The following is a 17,456-nucleotide window of genomic DNA, read 5'->3' as shown; positions in this document are numbered from 1 at the left end:
CTCTATGTAATGGATTGTGATGCTGTGTAATGAAGAGCCAAAATAACCAATACATTTCATTATTTAAAAAGCATTTGTAGGACCCTCAAAGTTACAGTGCCAATGCAAATCTAAACATTAAACTTAGAGACTTCCCCATAGATAATGACTTTTGAACTATATTATTAGATCTGTAGTTTACTACAGAGTTATGCCCGGTACACACAGGCAGTTTTTTTTTTTTTTCATTCAACCCAGTGGGCTGAACGAAAAAAAAAAAAAAAAAACGAAGGCATTTGCTGTAATAACTATGTGATGTTAGTACAGTGATCTCACTTCTGAGCTAATGTGTTCTGACAGGGGGACCGCTTGTTTTTTGCTTGTTTGATTTATGTGTCAGAGCATGTTTTGTACAACCAAAGGTTCTTCACTAATCTTCAAATATACAGAGTGGGGTTCTGTGCTGAATTCTAAATATTCTGAGCTGGGTTCAGTTTGAGGTTTCGTGCCAACTTCTGAATACTCTGAGATGAGTTTAGCTTTAGATCCCATGCCAACTTCTATGTATTCCTCATCACTGCATGGTTTCTGCTTCATCATACTCTGCATCAGACACGGACATTGGCTGTTGCTGATTGACGTACACGGTGTGAGATTCATTTTCTTGGACTTCACTGATTGCAGAGGGTGGACCTATTAACACACACATATATTTAATTAAAGCCCCGTACACACGTACCGATCGTCGGCATACAAACGTCGGTGGACGAAGGATCTGCCGATTGTACGCGTGTTAGTATGGTGCCTCCGACAGATGTCTGCGCACAATCCGCGGACAAAAGTCTTTCTTGCAAACATGAAAATATTTGTATGCCGACACCAGAACGGACGATTGTTCGCCTGTCAGTACACAATTCTGCCGACACACAGCTACAAATCCCAACACGCATGATCAAACCAAATGAGTTCCCGGAAGAATTTTCTCTAGTAAACTCAACATTTTATTCAGAAAGAACTTTCGGCTCGCGGAAGTCCAAGAAATAGGTGAAATGCGGAGCACATGCTCATCTTGATAAATGTGAGAAGAAGGAAGATGCTGCTCATAATGCCATACTTTTCTAATAAAAAGGCATGTGTTCTGTTATGATGAAGATAATGTTTGTCTATTCTATCTGTTCTATCAAATTTTAGAATTAAATAATTTGAACTCTTCACCATTATTTTTGTATTTTCACACCAAAGATCTAACTATTGATATGACCCTTTATTCTTTTATGAATTAATGTCTAAAACATATTTTTCAGGTTATGCACAATATTAAACATGTTAACAAATTCAGATAGGCCATTTTTTATTTTAAATTTTCTTTATTTTTTGGATCTCAGCAAAAAAAAAACAAAGCAAACATCAATACTTTCCGTATAATAAACTAAACATAAAAAAGGTCCATTTGGACAAAATTAAACTAGAAACTGGCAAACAGGGGTAAAATAAATAATAGGGGGTTACACAAATTAAAGTTGCTGGTAACTGTAATCAGGTTGCCATGAGGGCAGGTTTGGATCCTGCTGGCCATATTGCCACTGGCCATGTGGCATTTGGCGAGGTGGTGGGTGTTGTGGAGGTGGAGGTGGAGGTGGAGGGCACGGGTGCTCCTGGCATGCGTGGCTGTGCTCAGTAAGTATGCCGTTTTCAGCGTTTTGCAGCACATCCAGAATAATTTTTCTGGCATACTGACACTGCCTGAGGTCCACCTTATCCAGGATTTTGGCAGTCATATTCCCGAAGGACTCATTGGCCTCCGGTTTCCGACGTAGGGCTATGGTGGCCTCCTGGATAAACTCGTCGGTGATGTCATCCACGTGCTTCCTCTTTTGCCTCCGTTTGGCAGGAGGAGGTGGTGGTGGAAAGAGTTCCGCAGGCTCCTCAGGCTCCACAGGCTCCCCAGGCTCCTGGCTGCAACCTGGCTCCTCCTCAGTGACACTTCCCTGTTGATGAAATGAACAATTGATTAGAATGTTATAGTGTATATAAAAATGCATGTTTGTTATATTATTGTGAACAAATAGCAGACTTTACATACAGTGGCATATCTAGGGTCTCCAGTGCCCTTGTTGAGGAGCTGTATTTGGCAACAACCCCCCCCCCCCCCAAGATCAATGTAAAACTGTAACCCACCCCCCCAAAAAAAAATTAAAGGGCATTAAAAGTTTCTAATTTGCCCCTTGTTTGCCCAGTGTAGAGCTCTCTAGTGGGCAATCATTGTCTCAGGTGTGAAAAAGAAAGAGAGGGTTGAGAGATAGAGAGAGGGAGAGAAAGAGGGGGTGTGAGAGAGAGAGGAGGGGGTTGCAGAGAGAGAGGGGCCTGAACTTGCAGAGGACTTGATGTAGGGCATTGAGGGTGAAGCAGTGCAGGGAAACATGAATAAGGAAGCCACCTGCCTTGCTGACCCAGAGTGAGAGACCAGAGACATGGAAGCAAGGATGGATGGATCATTTGCAGGAGCTGTTAGTTTGTTAGTTTTGTATTAAAAAAGGTTGAGCCAGAGGAATGCTGAGGCTACAGCAGTGTTTCTTAGGACCAGAGGTGTGCTGGGGATGCAGCAGTGTTTGTAAGACCGGAGGGGTGCTGGGGATGCAGTGAGAGGCAGTCTCAGTCTCCTGGTCTTTTGGCTCAGCTGCTCTCAATGTTTTACACCTGCATGAAGCAGCTCTCAATGTTTTACACCTGCATGAATCCGCCTGCAAACTGGGGGTTCTGGGGTGTGCAGGCTGAGTGGATTGTTAAAATAAACAATAAAACAATGCCAATGTTTTTGTGACCCACCCCCCTTGGCCTGCGCCCCTGGCGGTTGCCTGTCATGCCAACCCCTTGCTATGCCCGTTTACCTAAAGGGTCAATTATGGTTTAGCTTATAATTTTGTTACATGATTACATTTTAGCAGACAATATATTGTGAAATGCCATACCTGAGTAAAACTCTCCTCCAGGAAATCCTCATCCTGGCTTGGATCAACTGACACTGAGCCCTCTGCCGAAGTAGAAGGCAGTGTTGAAATTGACGGCCTGGATTCCATGGTGTCTGCCAGGAACCGCATGTTATCAAAGTACCACAGCCGTGGTACATATACATTCCGTGCCCCTGCTCCAGACTGGGTGGAATCTTCTATTTTTTTTAACTCCCGCCTGTAGGCAGTGCGAATACTGTTTATTTTTTTGCGGATATACTCAAAATTTGCCCCAGGACAGACGGGCTTGTAGAAGGCCACCAAATGTTCCATGGCCTGTTTTCTGAGTTTTCTATTTTTATAATCTGCGGACTTGACTTGCCACAAACAGGGCAGTTGCCTGAACTCATCAATAAAACTTATTAAAAAGTTGTGGGTGGTGAAATTGTCCACCATATTGCAGGACAGTATATGCCTGCAAGACACAAAACAACACAAAACATATTAAAATAGCATGTATTTTGGCACATAATAAAGATATTCCTAATAAAAGCTGTATAGGGCCCAAAACACACACTTTCTATTAAAAGAGTCGTACCTTTGTTTGTGGGGAAAAGTCGTGATTCGCCGCTCGATCGTGCTCCAACTCTCGATATGTCCGCTAGCGAATCGTCGGCCGAACGATCTGGCGTCCTTTAAATACAGCGCAGGCGTCAACTCCTCCTCCAGTGGCGGGCTTGTGCAGGGGTGTGTACGTGCCGAAGATCAGGCCTACATGCGACACTCACACCTGAGGCAGTGGAATAATCATTGTTTAATTAGGAACCATGTCTCAACAATCTGGGAGCTCAATTAGTGGGGGCCGAAGTGATTGGGCCACCCGAAAATCAAGGGCTACACCCATGTCAAAGCCAGAAATGGTGGAGATGGTCTCCATTTTAGAAAAAATGGATTACGATGGAAAGTTGGCAAATTACGATCGGCCCAATGCCAGGAAAGATGGCATCATGGACAAGGTGGTGGCCTGTTTGGTCAAAAAATTCGGTGTCGAGCGATCGAAAGATCAGATTCGGAAACGGTGGTCTGACCTCAAACACCGTGAGCAGGATCAGCTTTCCCAAATCCATCGGATTTTGAAAAAAAGTAAGTTTTATTTTTTCTTTATTTTTTTAATCATGCAATATGTTTTTTATAATTTTGTGTATGTTGTATTAACATGTCTAGATTATAATGTCTATGTAAAAAGTTAGATTACTCATTTTAGTTGTCATGTCGTGATTTGATCGATCTATTGTTGATGTTTTAGTATATGACATTAAAAGTCAGGAAGCCATAGTTAAAAATATATGTATTGTGTTGCAACGAACGTTCTTTCCTGCACGAATCTTCTCAGCAAACATTCCTATTAATCACAGATTATTATTCAAACCTTTAAATAGGAGAAAAACGTAAACTCCGTGCCAAACAATGGGAAAGGAGGAGGAGAGGTTTGGCAGCTCCATCGGCAGTTGTGGAACAAGATGAGGACATGGGCACAGAAGGTGGCACAGATTCCACTAAAGGTAATTGGTTCCTATGCACTGTCAAACATTAATGTACCATATTTTTCGTAGATAACCATGTACATGTCTTCATATTTGTTACTAAAAGAGCTATCAAGCAGGGCACCATGTCCTAACAAATGTACCTCTTGTGACTTTTATGATATGGCCAATGTTTTGTATTATGTAGATGAAGACATTATTCCGGAAATAATCCTGGTGGAGCCAACAAGTGATGAGACACCAGAGCAACAAGAAGGTTGGTAGTCACAGATTTTTGTGTAGTGGTATCATAGAAATATGTGTATTTGCAATGATTGTTTAACCTTATATTCTTGTATTCCCTTACAAATTTACATTGCAGATGTTGCATCATGCCAGGATGTGGCATCCCCAGCCAGGTCAGAAGCCCGATCTCCTGGCAACTTGCCAAGCAGCATGGAAGCCAGTTCCGAAACTGTGGAGGAACCAGGACCAAGTGTCCAAGAGCCAATTGTGTGCCCACGTAGGTTTTTTCAGAATGATTTTTATCAGTGTTATTTTTAGCCTCCAATTTACAACACTAGTTCCCTATGGGAGCCTCTTTATTTGAATGGAAGTCGCACCGTAAGTCGGATCAGGATGCTCTGACTTGCGGGGCCACTTGCGTTGTGAAGATTTTTGAGGGGGAACTACACCCAAAAATTGAACAACCCACCGTGGGTGTCCCCCCAAGTTCACAACCAGGCCTTTTGTGTGTGGTATTGAGTTTGAGGGTATGCCCACAACAAAAAGACAGCGTGGGTTACCCCCAAAACCCCTACCAGACCCTTATACAAGCATGCAGCTTGTCAGGCCAGGAAAGAGAACGAGCAAGCGGACCAAACACCCCCTGGACCACAGCAGGACACATGCCCTCAACATGGGGGGGTTTTGTTGCTTTGGGCCAGGGGGCCTCTGCACCGCACACCCAAAAGCACCTTACTCCCATGTAGAGGAGGACAAGAGCCTCATCCCCACAACCCTGTCTGGTGGTTTTGGGGGGTCATGCGGCCAGGGGGTTCCTAGGACTTTGGAAGCAACCTTTAACAAAGGGTGGCCCCCAGATCCCAGACCCCAATCACTATGTGAATGGGTATGGGGTACATAGTACCCCTACACATTAACCACATAAATGGAAGTGTATGTGAATAACGACAGGAGACGTTTATGAAATGTTCTTAAATATCTTCATCCGGTCTTCTCCACTCTGCTCTTTGGATCTTCTCCTCTCCACTCTTCTGCTGTCCAATCTTCTGCTCTTATGTTGTCTGCTCTTTTGCCCTAGGCTCTTCTTCTTCCTCCTGTCCTCCTCCAATGCTGTTGCCGTGCATTCTGCCCGTCTCTGGTCTCTGCATCTTAATATATATACATTACAACCATGCCCTCACAATGACGTCATCATGCGTTCACACCCCTAATGAATATATAGTAAGCTCAGGAGACCGGCAGAATCATCAGCAACAGCATCGGAGGAGGACAGGAGGAAGAAGAAGAGCCTAGGGCAAAAGAGCATAAGAACAGGGTAGGTATTAACTCGAGAGGAATTTAAGATTACCTGGACACCAAATGTTTCTCTATTATTATGACCTCATGTAGGTGATTCACATTGACTCATTTTTTTTTAATTTTTACAGACCATGTTTTACATAGTTGCACATTAGCCAAATTGACCCGTGAGGCTCTCCAATGCTGCGCAGACCTGGAACAAATAAAGGAGACTGCAACGGCATTACAAATCAAAATGCGCAATTTTGTGGACATGATTGGCAAATTTTAAGCCACAATTTTACTAGGTTTTTAATGTTTGTATTGGGATGTTCCTGATGTTACAATTTTTTTAGAATGTTTTAGGGCATTTTAATTACACTCAGATGTTAAAGAGTGTACCCAAGTTTGGGAAAAGCACTTTACAACACCCTAACCCTAACCCTAACCCTAACCCTAACCCTAACCCTGTGAATGTTTGATACTAAAACGTTTTTACATTCAACAATGTGTGTTCAATTCTTTATTAGACTTTAGTTGGGGGGTCGAGGTCTAAAGCTGTGTAAAGAAGCACTAAATGTATGATGGCTGTCCTATTCCCATATTTACATGTTAATGAAAGCATTTTGGTCACTGCCATATGCGAGTTGCTGGAGGTGTCAATGAAATGTTAAAGATACCCCCAGTTTTAACGCATATCACAGTGCGATCTGACATTTCACACAGGATCGGATCACACAAGTTTGAACGATTGTGCGATCCTATCCTGATGCGGCTGAATAAATGCATCATGTGCGACTTTTGTGCGAGTGCAGTGCGAATTGAGCCATACAAACTGTATAGCTGATTTTCGCATGAACATCTGATCGCATGTAATAAAGGAGCAGTGCGCTACGATATTACATGCCATCAGATGTGCAGTGTGAATTGAGACATACACTTTGTATGGCTACATTCGCACTGAACACGCATACAAGTCGCACATGACCCTTTATTTCTGATGTATCTGGATTGGATCGCACAGTGCTTAACACTTGTGGAATACAATCCTGTGGAAAAAGTAAGTGGCGGGTCACCCTTATGCAATGCTGGAAGGCTGCAAAGTCGCAGACTTCCCGCATCGCATAAGTGTGACTCAACACTCAAGGTACTAGCAGTCCTAGGATTCAATATGGCATTGATATTGCCAGTAGCAATCAGTGTAGGGAGATCAGTGTAATCTATAGTGTATTGCTTGTTCGTTGCTCTAGTTCACTTTCCATTACCTATATATATAACACTTTGAGATGAACAATGATCAAGTTTCACATAACACTGACATATCCTAACATTGGTGGGCAGTGAGAAGGATGTCATAAATGAACACAACATAACAGGTGTAGGTACTTTGTTAATACCCTAATGTATTATATGAAATATATAGTATGGGCAACTTCTGGACAATGAACACCAATGTAAGGTGACATTAGATGAACCTTGGGTGTGACCTAGTTCTCAATGTGACAGGGTTTGTGTACATTTTGTGGGGTGCAGAAGGCCCTTGTATTTACACCACTGGCTAAAAAATAACACATGGCCATCATCACTTTGGATCAGCTGGTGAGAGACTACAGTCAAGAAACACACTGATGAATGTATTAACCCTTCCAAAGTCACACATATATAACACATGATTAACCCAAATAATTGTGTTTGGCATATGTGCCCAAATGATTATAATCCACAATACAGAATCATTGCAATTTTTGTTTAATGTGTTGAAAAATAATATATCTCTGACATTTATCTTGTGTGTCCAATCTTTAACAAGATTAATGGGTGTGTGACAGTGATTGCTGCCAGGACACAGCTCCTCTCCCCACGAAATAGTCCAGATATTCCTGGCGGATCTGACGGGCCCTGTGTGATGCCAATGCTGACCGTCCAACTTCCATTGACGTCATGGACTCCACTTGGTTAGAAGGTTGGGCCTCTCCACTTGTACCTGGCATAGCAGGGTCAGTATCCAGTTGCTGCAATACATAATTTTGTGCATTCCTGCGTAGGAAGTTGTGCAAAATGCAGCAACACAAGACCACATTATCCACTTTGTACAGTGCCAGGTTTATGGACGTCAGGAATATCCGGAACCGGTTGGCCATTATCCCGAAGGCATTCTCCACAACTCTGCGAGCTCTGGACAACCGGTAGTTGTAAATCCTTTGGTCTGGGGTGAGGTTCCTCTGAGGGTAGGGCTTCATGAGATGCTCCCCAAGCGCAAAAGCCTCATCTGCGATAAACACAAAGCTCATACCCTCAACAGTTTGCTCCCTGGATGGCAGGTTCAGAGTGCCGTTCTTTAGACGACGAGCGAACTCCGTCTGATCAATAACTCCCCCATCCGAATTGCGGCCATTTTTGCCAATATCCAAAAAAATAAACTCATAGTTTGCATTAACTATGGCTAGCATGACTATACTAAAAAAACCTTTATAATTATAATAAAATGTGCCGGAATTCGGAGGGGGGACAATGCGGACGTGCTTCCCATCAATAGCACCCCCACAATTGGGAAAATTCCACTTCTCCAGAAATTGATCAGAAATCTCCAGCCATTGCTCTGCGTTTGAAGGAAACTGTGGAGAAAAAATAAAAAAAAAAAATAAAATTAGTGCTTGAGCACATCACATTATTAATTACACACACAGTTGTCTGTTAAATGCTTATGCAACTTGCTAAAAAAATATACAACAGGAAGGCAAAGGTTTGGATATGGGGATGTAACATCTACATACATTTCTTTTCAACCTCCTATTGTTCTTATATTGTAAAGGGCCATACACACTAGAAGATTCTCTGAAGACTTTTTCGTGCAGATTTAACTTTTCTATGTAGTGCAAGGGCCTACCAGATTGCATAGGATTTGAAAGTGTTTGTTGGACCTCATATTATTTGGTTTTGGTAAATCGGAAGGATAAATTGTTCTGACAATCTTCTAGTGTGTATGGCCCATTATACTCACCAGCTAGAGCTGAGATTTACAAACTACGGCCCTCCAGCTGTTGCAGAACTACACATCCCATGAGGCCTTGTAATTCTCTGACATTCACAGACATGACTAGGCATGATGGAAATTGAAGTTCGTGAACAACTGGTGGGCCATAGTTTGAAGACCTCTGAACTTGAGCTTTGGTATATGCTGACTTTGAGATTTAGCATGTGGGTGGGGGGATGGGTAAGTAAAACTGGGCATTTATACATCAATTAGGGCTTGTGGTCAGTGAAGGTTTTAACATCATTACATAAACATACAGAATCATAGGTGGGAATGGATGGACTGATGTATTTTAGATAAATCATTAACTAGGTACTAAAACATTGGCCAAGGAATAATTGTTTGAGGGAAAGCAATAAAATGACCCAAATTCAAAATACTGTTAACAGGCAATGCGTTTAGGGACACATAGGAGAGAATGGTGGGGTGGTTAGTGGGTAATTTTACAAATGGTTAAAGATAATCTACATCTTTACTACTATGTGCATGCGGACAGAGGGTAGTTTACAAATAATGGCCTGTGTCAATTGCTGTACATCCAAAAACATCATAATTCGGGTGAAACTAGTAATACATGTAATGTAATGTAAAAAATCAAACATACCTTGATATAGTCCTTCTGCAAGACCTTGATGATGGCAGAGCAGGTCTCAGGGATGATGACTCCAAGAGCTTGGGGGGAGATGCCTGTGGTGAACTTCAGATCCTGCAGGCTTCTCCCTGTTGCAAGATACCTCAACGTCGCAATTAACCTTTGCTCAGGAGTAATTGCAAGCCGCATACAAGTATCCTGCTTCAGAATATAGGGGGACACCAGGGCAAGAAGACGGTAAAAGATGGGATCCGTCATCCTCAAATAATTCCTGAAGTCATCAGGATTATTTTCCTGGAGCTCCCTCAGCAAGGACATATGAGAAAATTGATCACGGTTAAGCAACCAATTTTTCGTCCAGGAGGTCCGCTTCTTCTTCCTATTGCTCGTACGTCGTCTCAGAGCCAAAACTCCAACACTAACGACAGCAACGGACGAATTCACGGTCGCCATAATAAATTCTCGAACGATGTCTCGGAAAATAGCGAAATGTCGTTAACCAAACAAATGCTACCGAAATCAGCGCGAGATGCCCAGAAGGGTCACGGCCAAACACTCACTTCCTCTTTTGTAGCGGCGAACGTGCGTGGAACGTAGTGACGTCATTTTCTGTCGGAAGACAAATGTCCTGGGCAAGTTTGGAGCACTTTTCAACAGACAAACAACAAACACACCAGCCGCGAACATTTGTAGGACGTTCCGTCGGCCGACGATCGGTACGTGTGTACGGGCCTTAAAAGTAGAGATGTCTGTAAAGCTGAAAACCTAATAACAATAATAATCGTGCATAATTTTGTGTGGAGCCAGTGTATAAAATGTGGCTTATTTGCAGGATTGTTATGATGTATTTGTATGATGTATTTGTGAATGATTAGAAAAATTAGAAAAATTGTCTGTTTAAAGAGGATCTTCAGGGATTTGTGTGAAAATTAAAAGTCAGCAGCTACAAGAACTTTTTAAAGACTTTTAATAAACAGACACCCACCTGTCCAGGGATCCAGCGCTGTCCTCACCTGAGTCGGTTTCTTCACCAGTCTTCGGTCCCCGCCATCGGCATCTTAACTGTAGGCAGCCGATTGTCTCTCCTTGCGGCTCCAAAGCCGGCTGCCCACAGCACATGAGCAAGCTGCACTGTGCTTTGTGAATGGTCCCGCAGCTTTCTGCAACCTTTGATGTGTCCCAGAATCCTGCATACAGGGAGGAGGGAAGGAGAACATCCACTCGGATCACCTAGGAGATCTGAGCAGAAGTGCAAGCGGGTACTTGTCAAAAATAGGCACCCGCTGCCCCCCCCCCAAAAAAATAATATTCAAATGTGGCAGAGGAGAGGGAAGGAGGAAGGAGAGCTGAACTTCCCTTTTTGGGTGAAGTTCTTCTTTAACTACCTCAATACTGGGCACTTAAACCCCCTTCCTTCCCAGACCAATTTTCAGCTTTTAGCGCTGTTGCATTTTGAATGACAATTGTGCAATCATGCAACACTATACCAAAACCAAATTTATGTCATTTTTTTCCCCACAAATAGAGCTTTCTTTTGGTGGTATTTGATCACCGCCAGGTTTTTTCTTTTTTGGTGCACAAATAAAAAAATACCGAAAAGTTTGAAAAAAAAACATTTTTTTTTTGTTTAGGTTATAAAATTTTGTAAATAGATATGTTTTTTCCTGCACTGATGAGCACTGATGCCGCCGCACTGACAGGCACTGATGAGGAGACACTGATGGGGTGGCACTGATGGGGTGGCACTGATATGCAGCACTGATGGGCACTGATAGGTAGCACTGATGGGCACTGATATGTGGCACTGATAGATAGCACTGATATGCAGCATTGGTGGGCACTGATAGGCAGCGCTGATGGGCACTGATAGGCAGCACTGATGGAGACTGATTGGTGGCACTGATGGGGACTGATAGGTGGCACTGATGGGCACTTATAGGTGGCACTGATGGGCGGCACTGATCGGCACTGATGGGGGCACTGATAGGCAGCACTGGTGGGCAATAATGGGCACTGGTGGGCGGCACTGATAGATGGCAATAACGGGCACTGGTGGGCAGCACTGATAGATGGCATTGGTGGGCAGCACTGATAGGGAGGCACCACTGGCAGGCTCTCTGAGCCCTGTTTGCCATCCCTGGTGGCCATGGTGGGCATCCCTGGTGGTCACGGGTGGGCACCCCTGGTGGCTCTAGTGGCACCCCCTCCCCCCAGGGCTGCACTGGTAATCAATCATCTGATTATCAGCACAGACCCCCCCTGTGATCAGTGAGTACTTAGAAATACTCACTGATCCCCCCGGCTGCAGCACCGATCCTCTCCTCTTCTCCTCACTGACAGGATCTGTCAGGAGGAGAAGAGATCGAAGCCGCTACAACGGCTGTATTGACATTACATGACGGCTGCGATTGGACACAACCGTCATGTGATCAGGAGGGCCAATCACAGGGCCCTCCTGCCGCATCCTGTTGCTCTGTGTCCTAGGGACACAGGCACATCGAGATCGCGCCGCTTCGCGTCTCTCTCCTTCTGAAGGACGTTCCGGAACGTCCGATCAGAAGGACGAGACTCCCACCCGGCCGTATATGTACAGTGGCCCGGGTGGGAGGTGGTTAATAGCCTTTGGGGTTGATTTACTAAAGGCAAATATACAGTTTACTTTGCAAGGAAATTTTCATCGCCCAATCATGTGCAAGCAAAATTACTGTTTTTTTTTTTTGTTTTGTTTTTTGGGGTTTTTTTCCTTGCATGTGATTGCGTAATCTTTACATTTTTTAAATATAACTACATTCACTAAGCTGTATGTAAAATTCTCTTGCAAAGTGAACAGCCTATTTGCCTTTAGTAATTCAACCTTCAGGCCTGTTCACTATCCATTGGATAATAGGTAGGTTCCTTACAGGCTGAGAACATTTCCAAAAAATGTCATAGCACGCAAAGATCTCTATTACTCTTTCTGTACACTTGGTCTGACAAACATGGAGTGTTTACGGTATTAAAAATACTAAAAAATTACCGCGCTTGCGTCCAAAGGGAAAAGACAGCAGCCAGCACAACACTTGAACCAGTGTAGACAATGTATAGATATAGAAATGTGCAGCGCTCATAGATAATTAACATATGATAATCAGTGAAAATTCATAACATTGTGAAAAATAAAAATGCAAACAAATATATAATAATAATAAAAAAAAGAGTGAATAAGGGCAAAAAGTTCTTTTGAATAAAGTGAAAAATCTTCAAACGTGTATTCCAGAAGTGAATAACTGAAAATTTGCTGACACCATCCACCACCAATATAGATAAGGAGGCTTACTGGAGTGCGTGGACTCAGTTTGGCGTATGCCTAATGAGTCAACTTTACACCCAATAGGCCAGGGAGGACAACAAGTGGCCCTTCACACTAATCGCCTTTGTATTTTCTTTGGAAAAATCGCATAAACCAAATCCAAAATGCATAAATCCATATCCAAAAATCCATAAATACATAAATCCAAATGAATGTAGACCTCAAGATGAATATTCTCTCATGACGGATGAATCATCATAGAAAGGAAACAAAAGGCTTTTCTCATCAGCAGTATATAGCAGTCTTGTGACTTCTATCAGTACCTGGTTAAAGCTTGTAGGAGAAATGTTCATACTGCACTGAGCTGTCCTATCAGGATGCAGAACCCCCAAAGAAAATACAAAGGCGAGTAGTGTGAAGGGCCACTCGTTGTCCTCCCTGGTCTATAGGGTGTATATACACCAATGCATGAGTTGACTCACTAGGCATACGCCAAACTAAGTACACTCACTGCGGTAAGCCACTTTATATATTTTGGTGGTGGATGGTGTCACAGCAAATTTTCAGTGATTCATTCAAAAGGACTTTTTGCTCTTATTCGCTCTTTTTTTTATCATTATTATAATAATAACAGGGTGGCACAGTGGTGTAGTGGTTAACACGTTCACCTAGCAGCAAGAGGGTCGCTGGTTAGAATCCCAGCCACGAAACTACCTGCCTGGAGTTTGCATGTTCTCCCTGTGCCTGCGTGGGTTTCCTCCGGGTACTCCGATTTCCTCCCACACTCCAAAGACATACTGGTAGGTTAATTGGATCCTGTATAAAAAAATTGGCCCTACTGTTTATGTATGTGAGTTAGGGACCTTAGAGTGTAAGCTCCTTGAGGGCAGGGACTGATGTGAATTTACAATGTATATGTAAAGCGCTGCGTAAATTGACAGCGCTATATAAGTACCTGAAATAAAATAAATAATAATAAATACAATAATAATTATTATTATTATTATATATTTGTTTGTATATGTATTTTTCACAATGTTATGAATTTTCACTGATTATCATATGTTAATTATCTATGAACGCTGCACATTTCTATATCAATACATGGAATGTTTGCTGCCTAATTTACCCTTGTTTTCTAGGATGTGGTGGTATAGAAAACAATCTAAGTAGTGAGATGTTTTATATTATATTGGTATCTTTTAAACCAATACATGTGTTGTAATGTGTAAATTCAAACTTTAAGCGCCGGTTCACATTGCAGCGACGCTACTTCGCACCGCGACCTCCGAGGTCGCGATGCGAGCAGCGCGCCGCGACCTCGGAGCAGCCACCACGGACTTCATAACATTGAAGTCTATGGCGGTCGCCTCCGGGTCGCCCCAAAGAAGCTCCGGACCCTTTTTCTAGGTCGGAGCGACTTGTGTCGCTCCTATTAGAACCAATCCGCAGCTTCCCTATGGGAGGCGACCTGCACTCCCATGTACCGGCACTAACAGTGAGCTATTGAGCAACACAAATTATGGTAGATTACTGATTGTAGCAATAGATGCTGTATATTATGATATGGATTATATTCATATTCAATATAGGAAAGGCACTGATGTTGCCATACCATGTATAATCTACAATGTTTTCAGTTATTCATACTTAGTGCGAGTCGCCCTTTTGGTAAAATACTTACATTCAAATTCTGTGGGAGGTGCATTAGAATGGCTAAAATGTTAGGAAGAAAGAAAGAAGAAGTAAACTTTTAGATGGGCATCTTAATGACTGCAACATACAGGGATATGAGATTTAATATTGACATAAGCGCACACACACACACACATAAACTCACACATACCCTCACACCTCAGGTTGAACTGAATAAACTGGTGTCTTTATTCAATCTTACCAACTTAGTAACTATGTAAAGAAATGTATTACACTTTACTATTTTAGTTCTTCCCTTTCTGAAGTTTGAATTACATTAGTAAATAAACAGCACCACTTTAACTGTAAATTCTATTTACTAAGGGCAATTAGACTATTACCTTTGCAAGGGAGGTTGCACTTTGCAAGGGAAGTTGCACTTTGCAAGGGATCTACTCCCAGAATGTGAATATGGTGAAATTTCACTTTGCAAATAATACCAATCACGTACGTAAGAAAAAAATGTCCTTTACATGTTCAGCAAAGCATGCTATAATCACCTTTGAATAGGTTAGGCTTAACACTATTTAAGTTTTTTTTTTTTACCAAAAATGTATAGCCCAAAGGTGAAAATTACCTTTACAATGTTATTTAAGCCACTGTAGAAGTTACTACATTTACTATGTGTAGCACTGCCCCCTTCAGAGCTGCTGGATTTTCACACTTTTGGATTTCCCTGGGTTACCCGTAGCAACTGCATGCAGAATCTTAACACTTTACTTTCTTGGCTCAGTCAGGGAACAGTCTAGGGGTTGTTTTATTAGATAGTGGGATGGGAGGGAGAAGGGATGAGTGGGATGCTCCAACACTTGGACTATTCACAATGCTGAGGACTTCTATCTGAGAATGCAGCAAGGCCGCAGCTTCATCCTGCCACTAGATGAATCTGAGGTAATGTTCCTTTTAGTACTTATCTTCAGGGCACTCCGCTAATACCCCCTTTCTATCCACCAGCTGACACCCGTCCACTGACTACCTTACTCCGGAGTGGCCCCTTTCCTGGTCAGGCCCTTAGGCAGGATCCTCTGTACTCATGATACAGCTTTTCAGGTTCTCCAGTGCCTTAACTCCTTCAGTCAGCTCTCCTGGACCTCTGGGCTCAGCTCCACACTTCTGGCTCACCAGGCAGACTGCCTGTGACCACACACCAACTGCTGCAGAAGAGGAGGCAGCCGCCACCCTCCTCCTTGGACTCTGCTTCCAGTCAAAGACCTTGAGCACATGTGCCCTTGGTTTTATATTTTATACCCCACAATGCACCGAGACAGCAGTCTGTACCAATCACTGGGGCTGTTCCAAAGCCTGTGGGCCCATTGGTCAGGTTTCCTCCACTGTGCAATGTGCCTCCCCATTGGACCAGTGGGGACACTCCCTCAGCCCACATCAATCACACACTGAGCACATTGAGCAGGCCTAACTCACAGATCCTGCTCCCTGTTAAGCAGAGAGAATATAGAATTTACCTGCTACTCCTCTGATAGGCAGACAGAGCCAAAATTAAACATACTCTCTAGCACCTACTTAGGAGGGTGCTACATACGGATCCGCATTTAATGGTTTCTGAAGAGCCAGAATTAAACATACTCTCTAGCACCTACTTAGGAGGGTGCTACATACGGATCCGCATTTAATGGTTTCTGAAGAGCCAGAATGGGAAAGAGCCAAATTTCATAAGTGGGAAGCTGCATATTTCACAGGGGATTCAGTTTGTTTAGGAGCAGTGTGAACAGCAAGCCTTTGCAAAGCATGTGTGGAGCTTTCAGCAAGTTTTGTTGAAGCTTTTAAAGTACCATTCATCTCCAGTTTATCAACGTTTAACATGGATCCTCTCTAAAACGGAGCCACACGCAAAACGGGAAGCTCTGCTTGTTTGCTTCCTCCCCCCTCCGCTGCCATGTTTGGCACTGATAGGCTGCACCGATGGGCACTGATAGGCTGCACTGATGAGTACTGATAAGAGGACACTGATGGGAACTGATGAGGAGGCACCGATAGGCTGCACTGATGAGCACTGATAGGCTGCACTGATGAGCACTGCTAAGAAGGCACTGATGCGAACTGATGAGGAGGCACTGATAGGCGGCACTGATGAGCACTGATAAGAAGGCATTGATGGGAACTGATGAGGAGGCACTGGTGACGCTGAACTAATATGTGGCACTGATGGACACTGATGGAGAGGCACTGATAGGCGGCACTGATGAGGAGGCACTGATGGACAGCAGTGATGGGGCTGCACTGATGATCAGTGCCCTGATTATCTGTGTGCATGTTCCCTGTCCCCTCCTTGTGCTGTGACAGCGTGTGCGGAAAGGAATGCCGATAACCTGCAAATCTGTTTACACTGTGATCAAATGTGATTGGACACAGCTGATCACGTGGTAAAGTGCACTGTGATTGACCATTTACCATTTATCTGTAATTGGCTGTGTTCAAAGGACAGTGAACACAGAGCGTGCCAGATGCGTGCCGCCCAGGGGACGCACCCCAGAGTCGCACTGTAGCTGTCTTTTTGCTATGGTTGTGTGGTTAGGAAGTGTTTAAAGAGGTTGTAAACCCATGAACGTTTTTTTTTTTTTTTTTTCTGTAACCTGAAAGAGAAACACATAATGAGCTAGTATGCATCGCATACTAGCTCATTATGAAATACTTACCTAAGAACGAGCCCCCGCCGTGCCGCCCGCTCACCTGTATGTGCCGCCCGCTCACCTGTCCAGTCGCCCGTCTTCCGGGATCGCGGCATCCGCCCATCTGATTGGCCGGAGCCATGGTGACGTCACTCCCGCGCATGCACGCGGGAGCCGACAGTCACGGCACGGGGCTCTGAAGAAACGGCACCAGCGGCCGTTCCTTCAGAGCGCATGCGCCAGTG

The 17,456-nt window shown here is 43.6% G+C and overlaps 1 protein-coding gene across 1 annotated transcript in view; it reads right to left on the bottom strand.

The window, feature by feature from the left end:
• Positions 1-281: 281 nt before the first annotated feature.
• The window catches only part of LOC309552533 (uncharacterized protein), a gene marked incomplete at its 5' end in the record, with an annotated part of 63,599 nt that continues 46,424 nt past the window's right edge, over positions 282-17,456 (bottom strand). Inside the window, 2 exons of the mRNA XM_082253489.1 lie at positions 282-672; positions 14,574-14,605. Of these exons, the coding sequence (XP_082109615.1) occupies positions 554-672; positions 14,574-14,605 (151 nt within the window). The 3' untranslated portion in view covers positions 282-553. The remainder of the gene's footprint in view (positions 673-14,573; positions 14,606-17,456) is intronic.

Source organism: Pelophylax lessonae (genome assembly GCF_965119305.1).
Source record: "Pelophylax lessonae genome assembly, chromosome: 4".
NCBI classification, from domain to species: Eukaryota; Metazoa; Chordata; class Amphibia; order Anura; family Ranidae; genus Pelophylax; species Pelophylax lessonae.
This window is presented reverse-complemented; position numbering and strand designations above follow the sequence as displayed.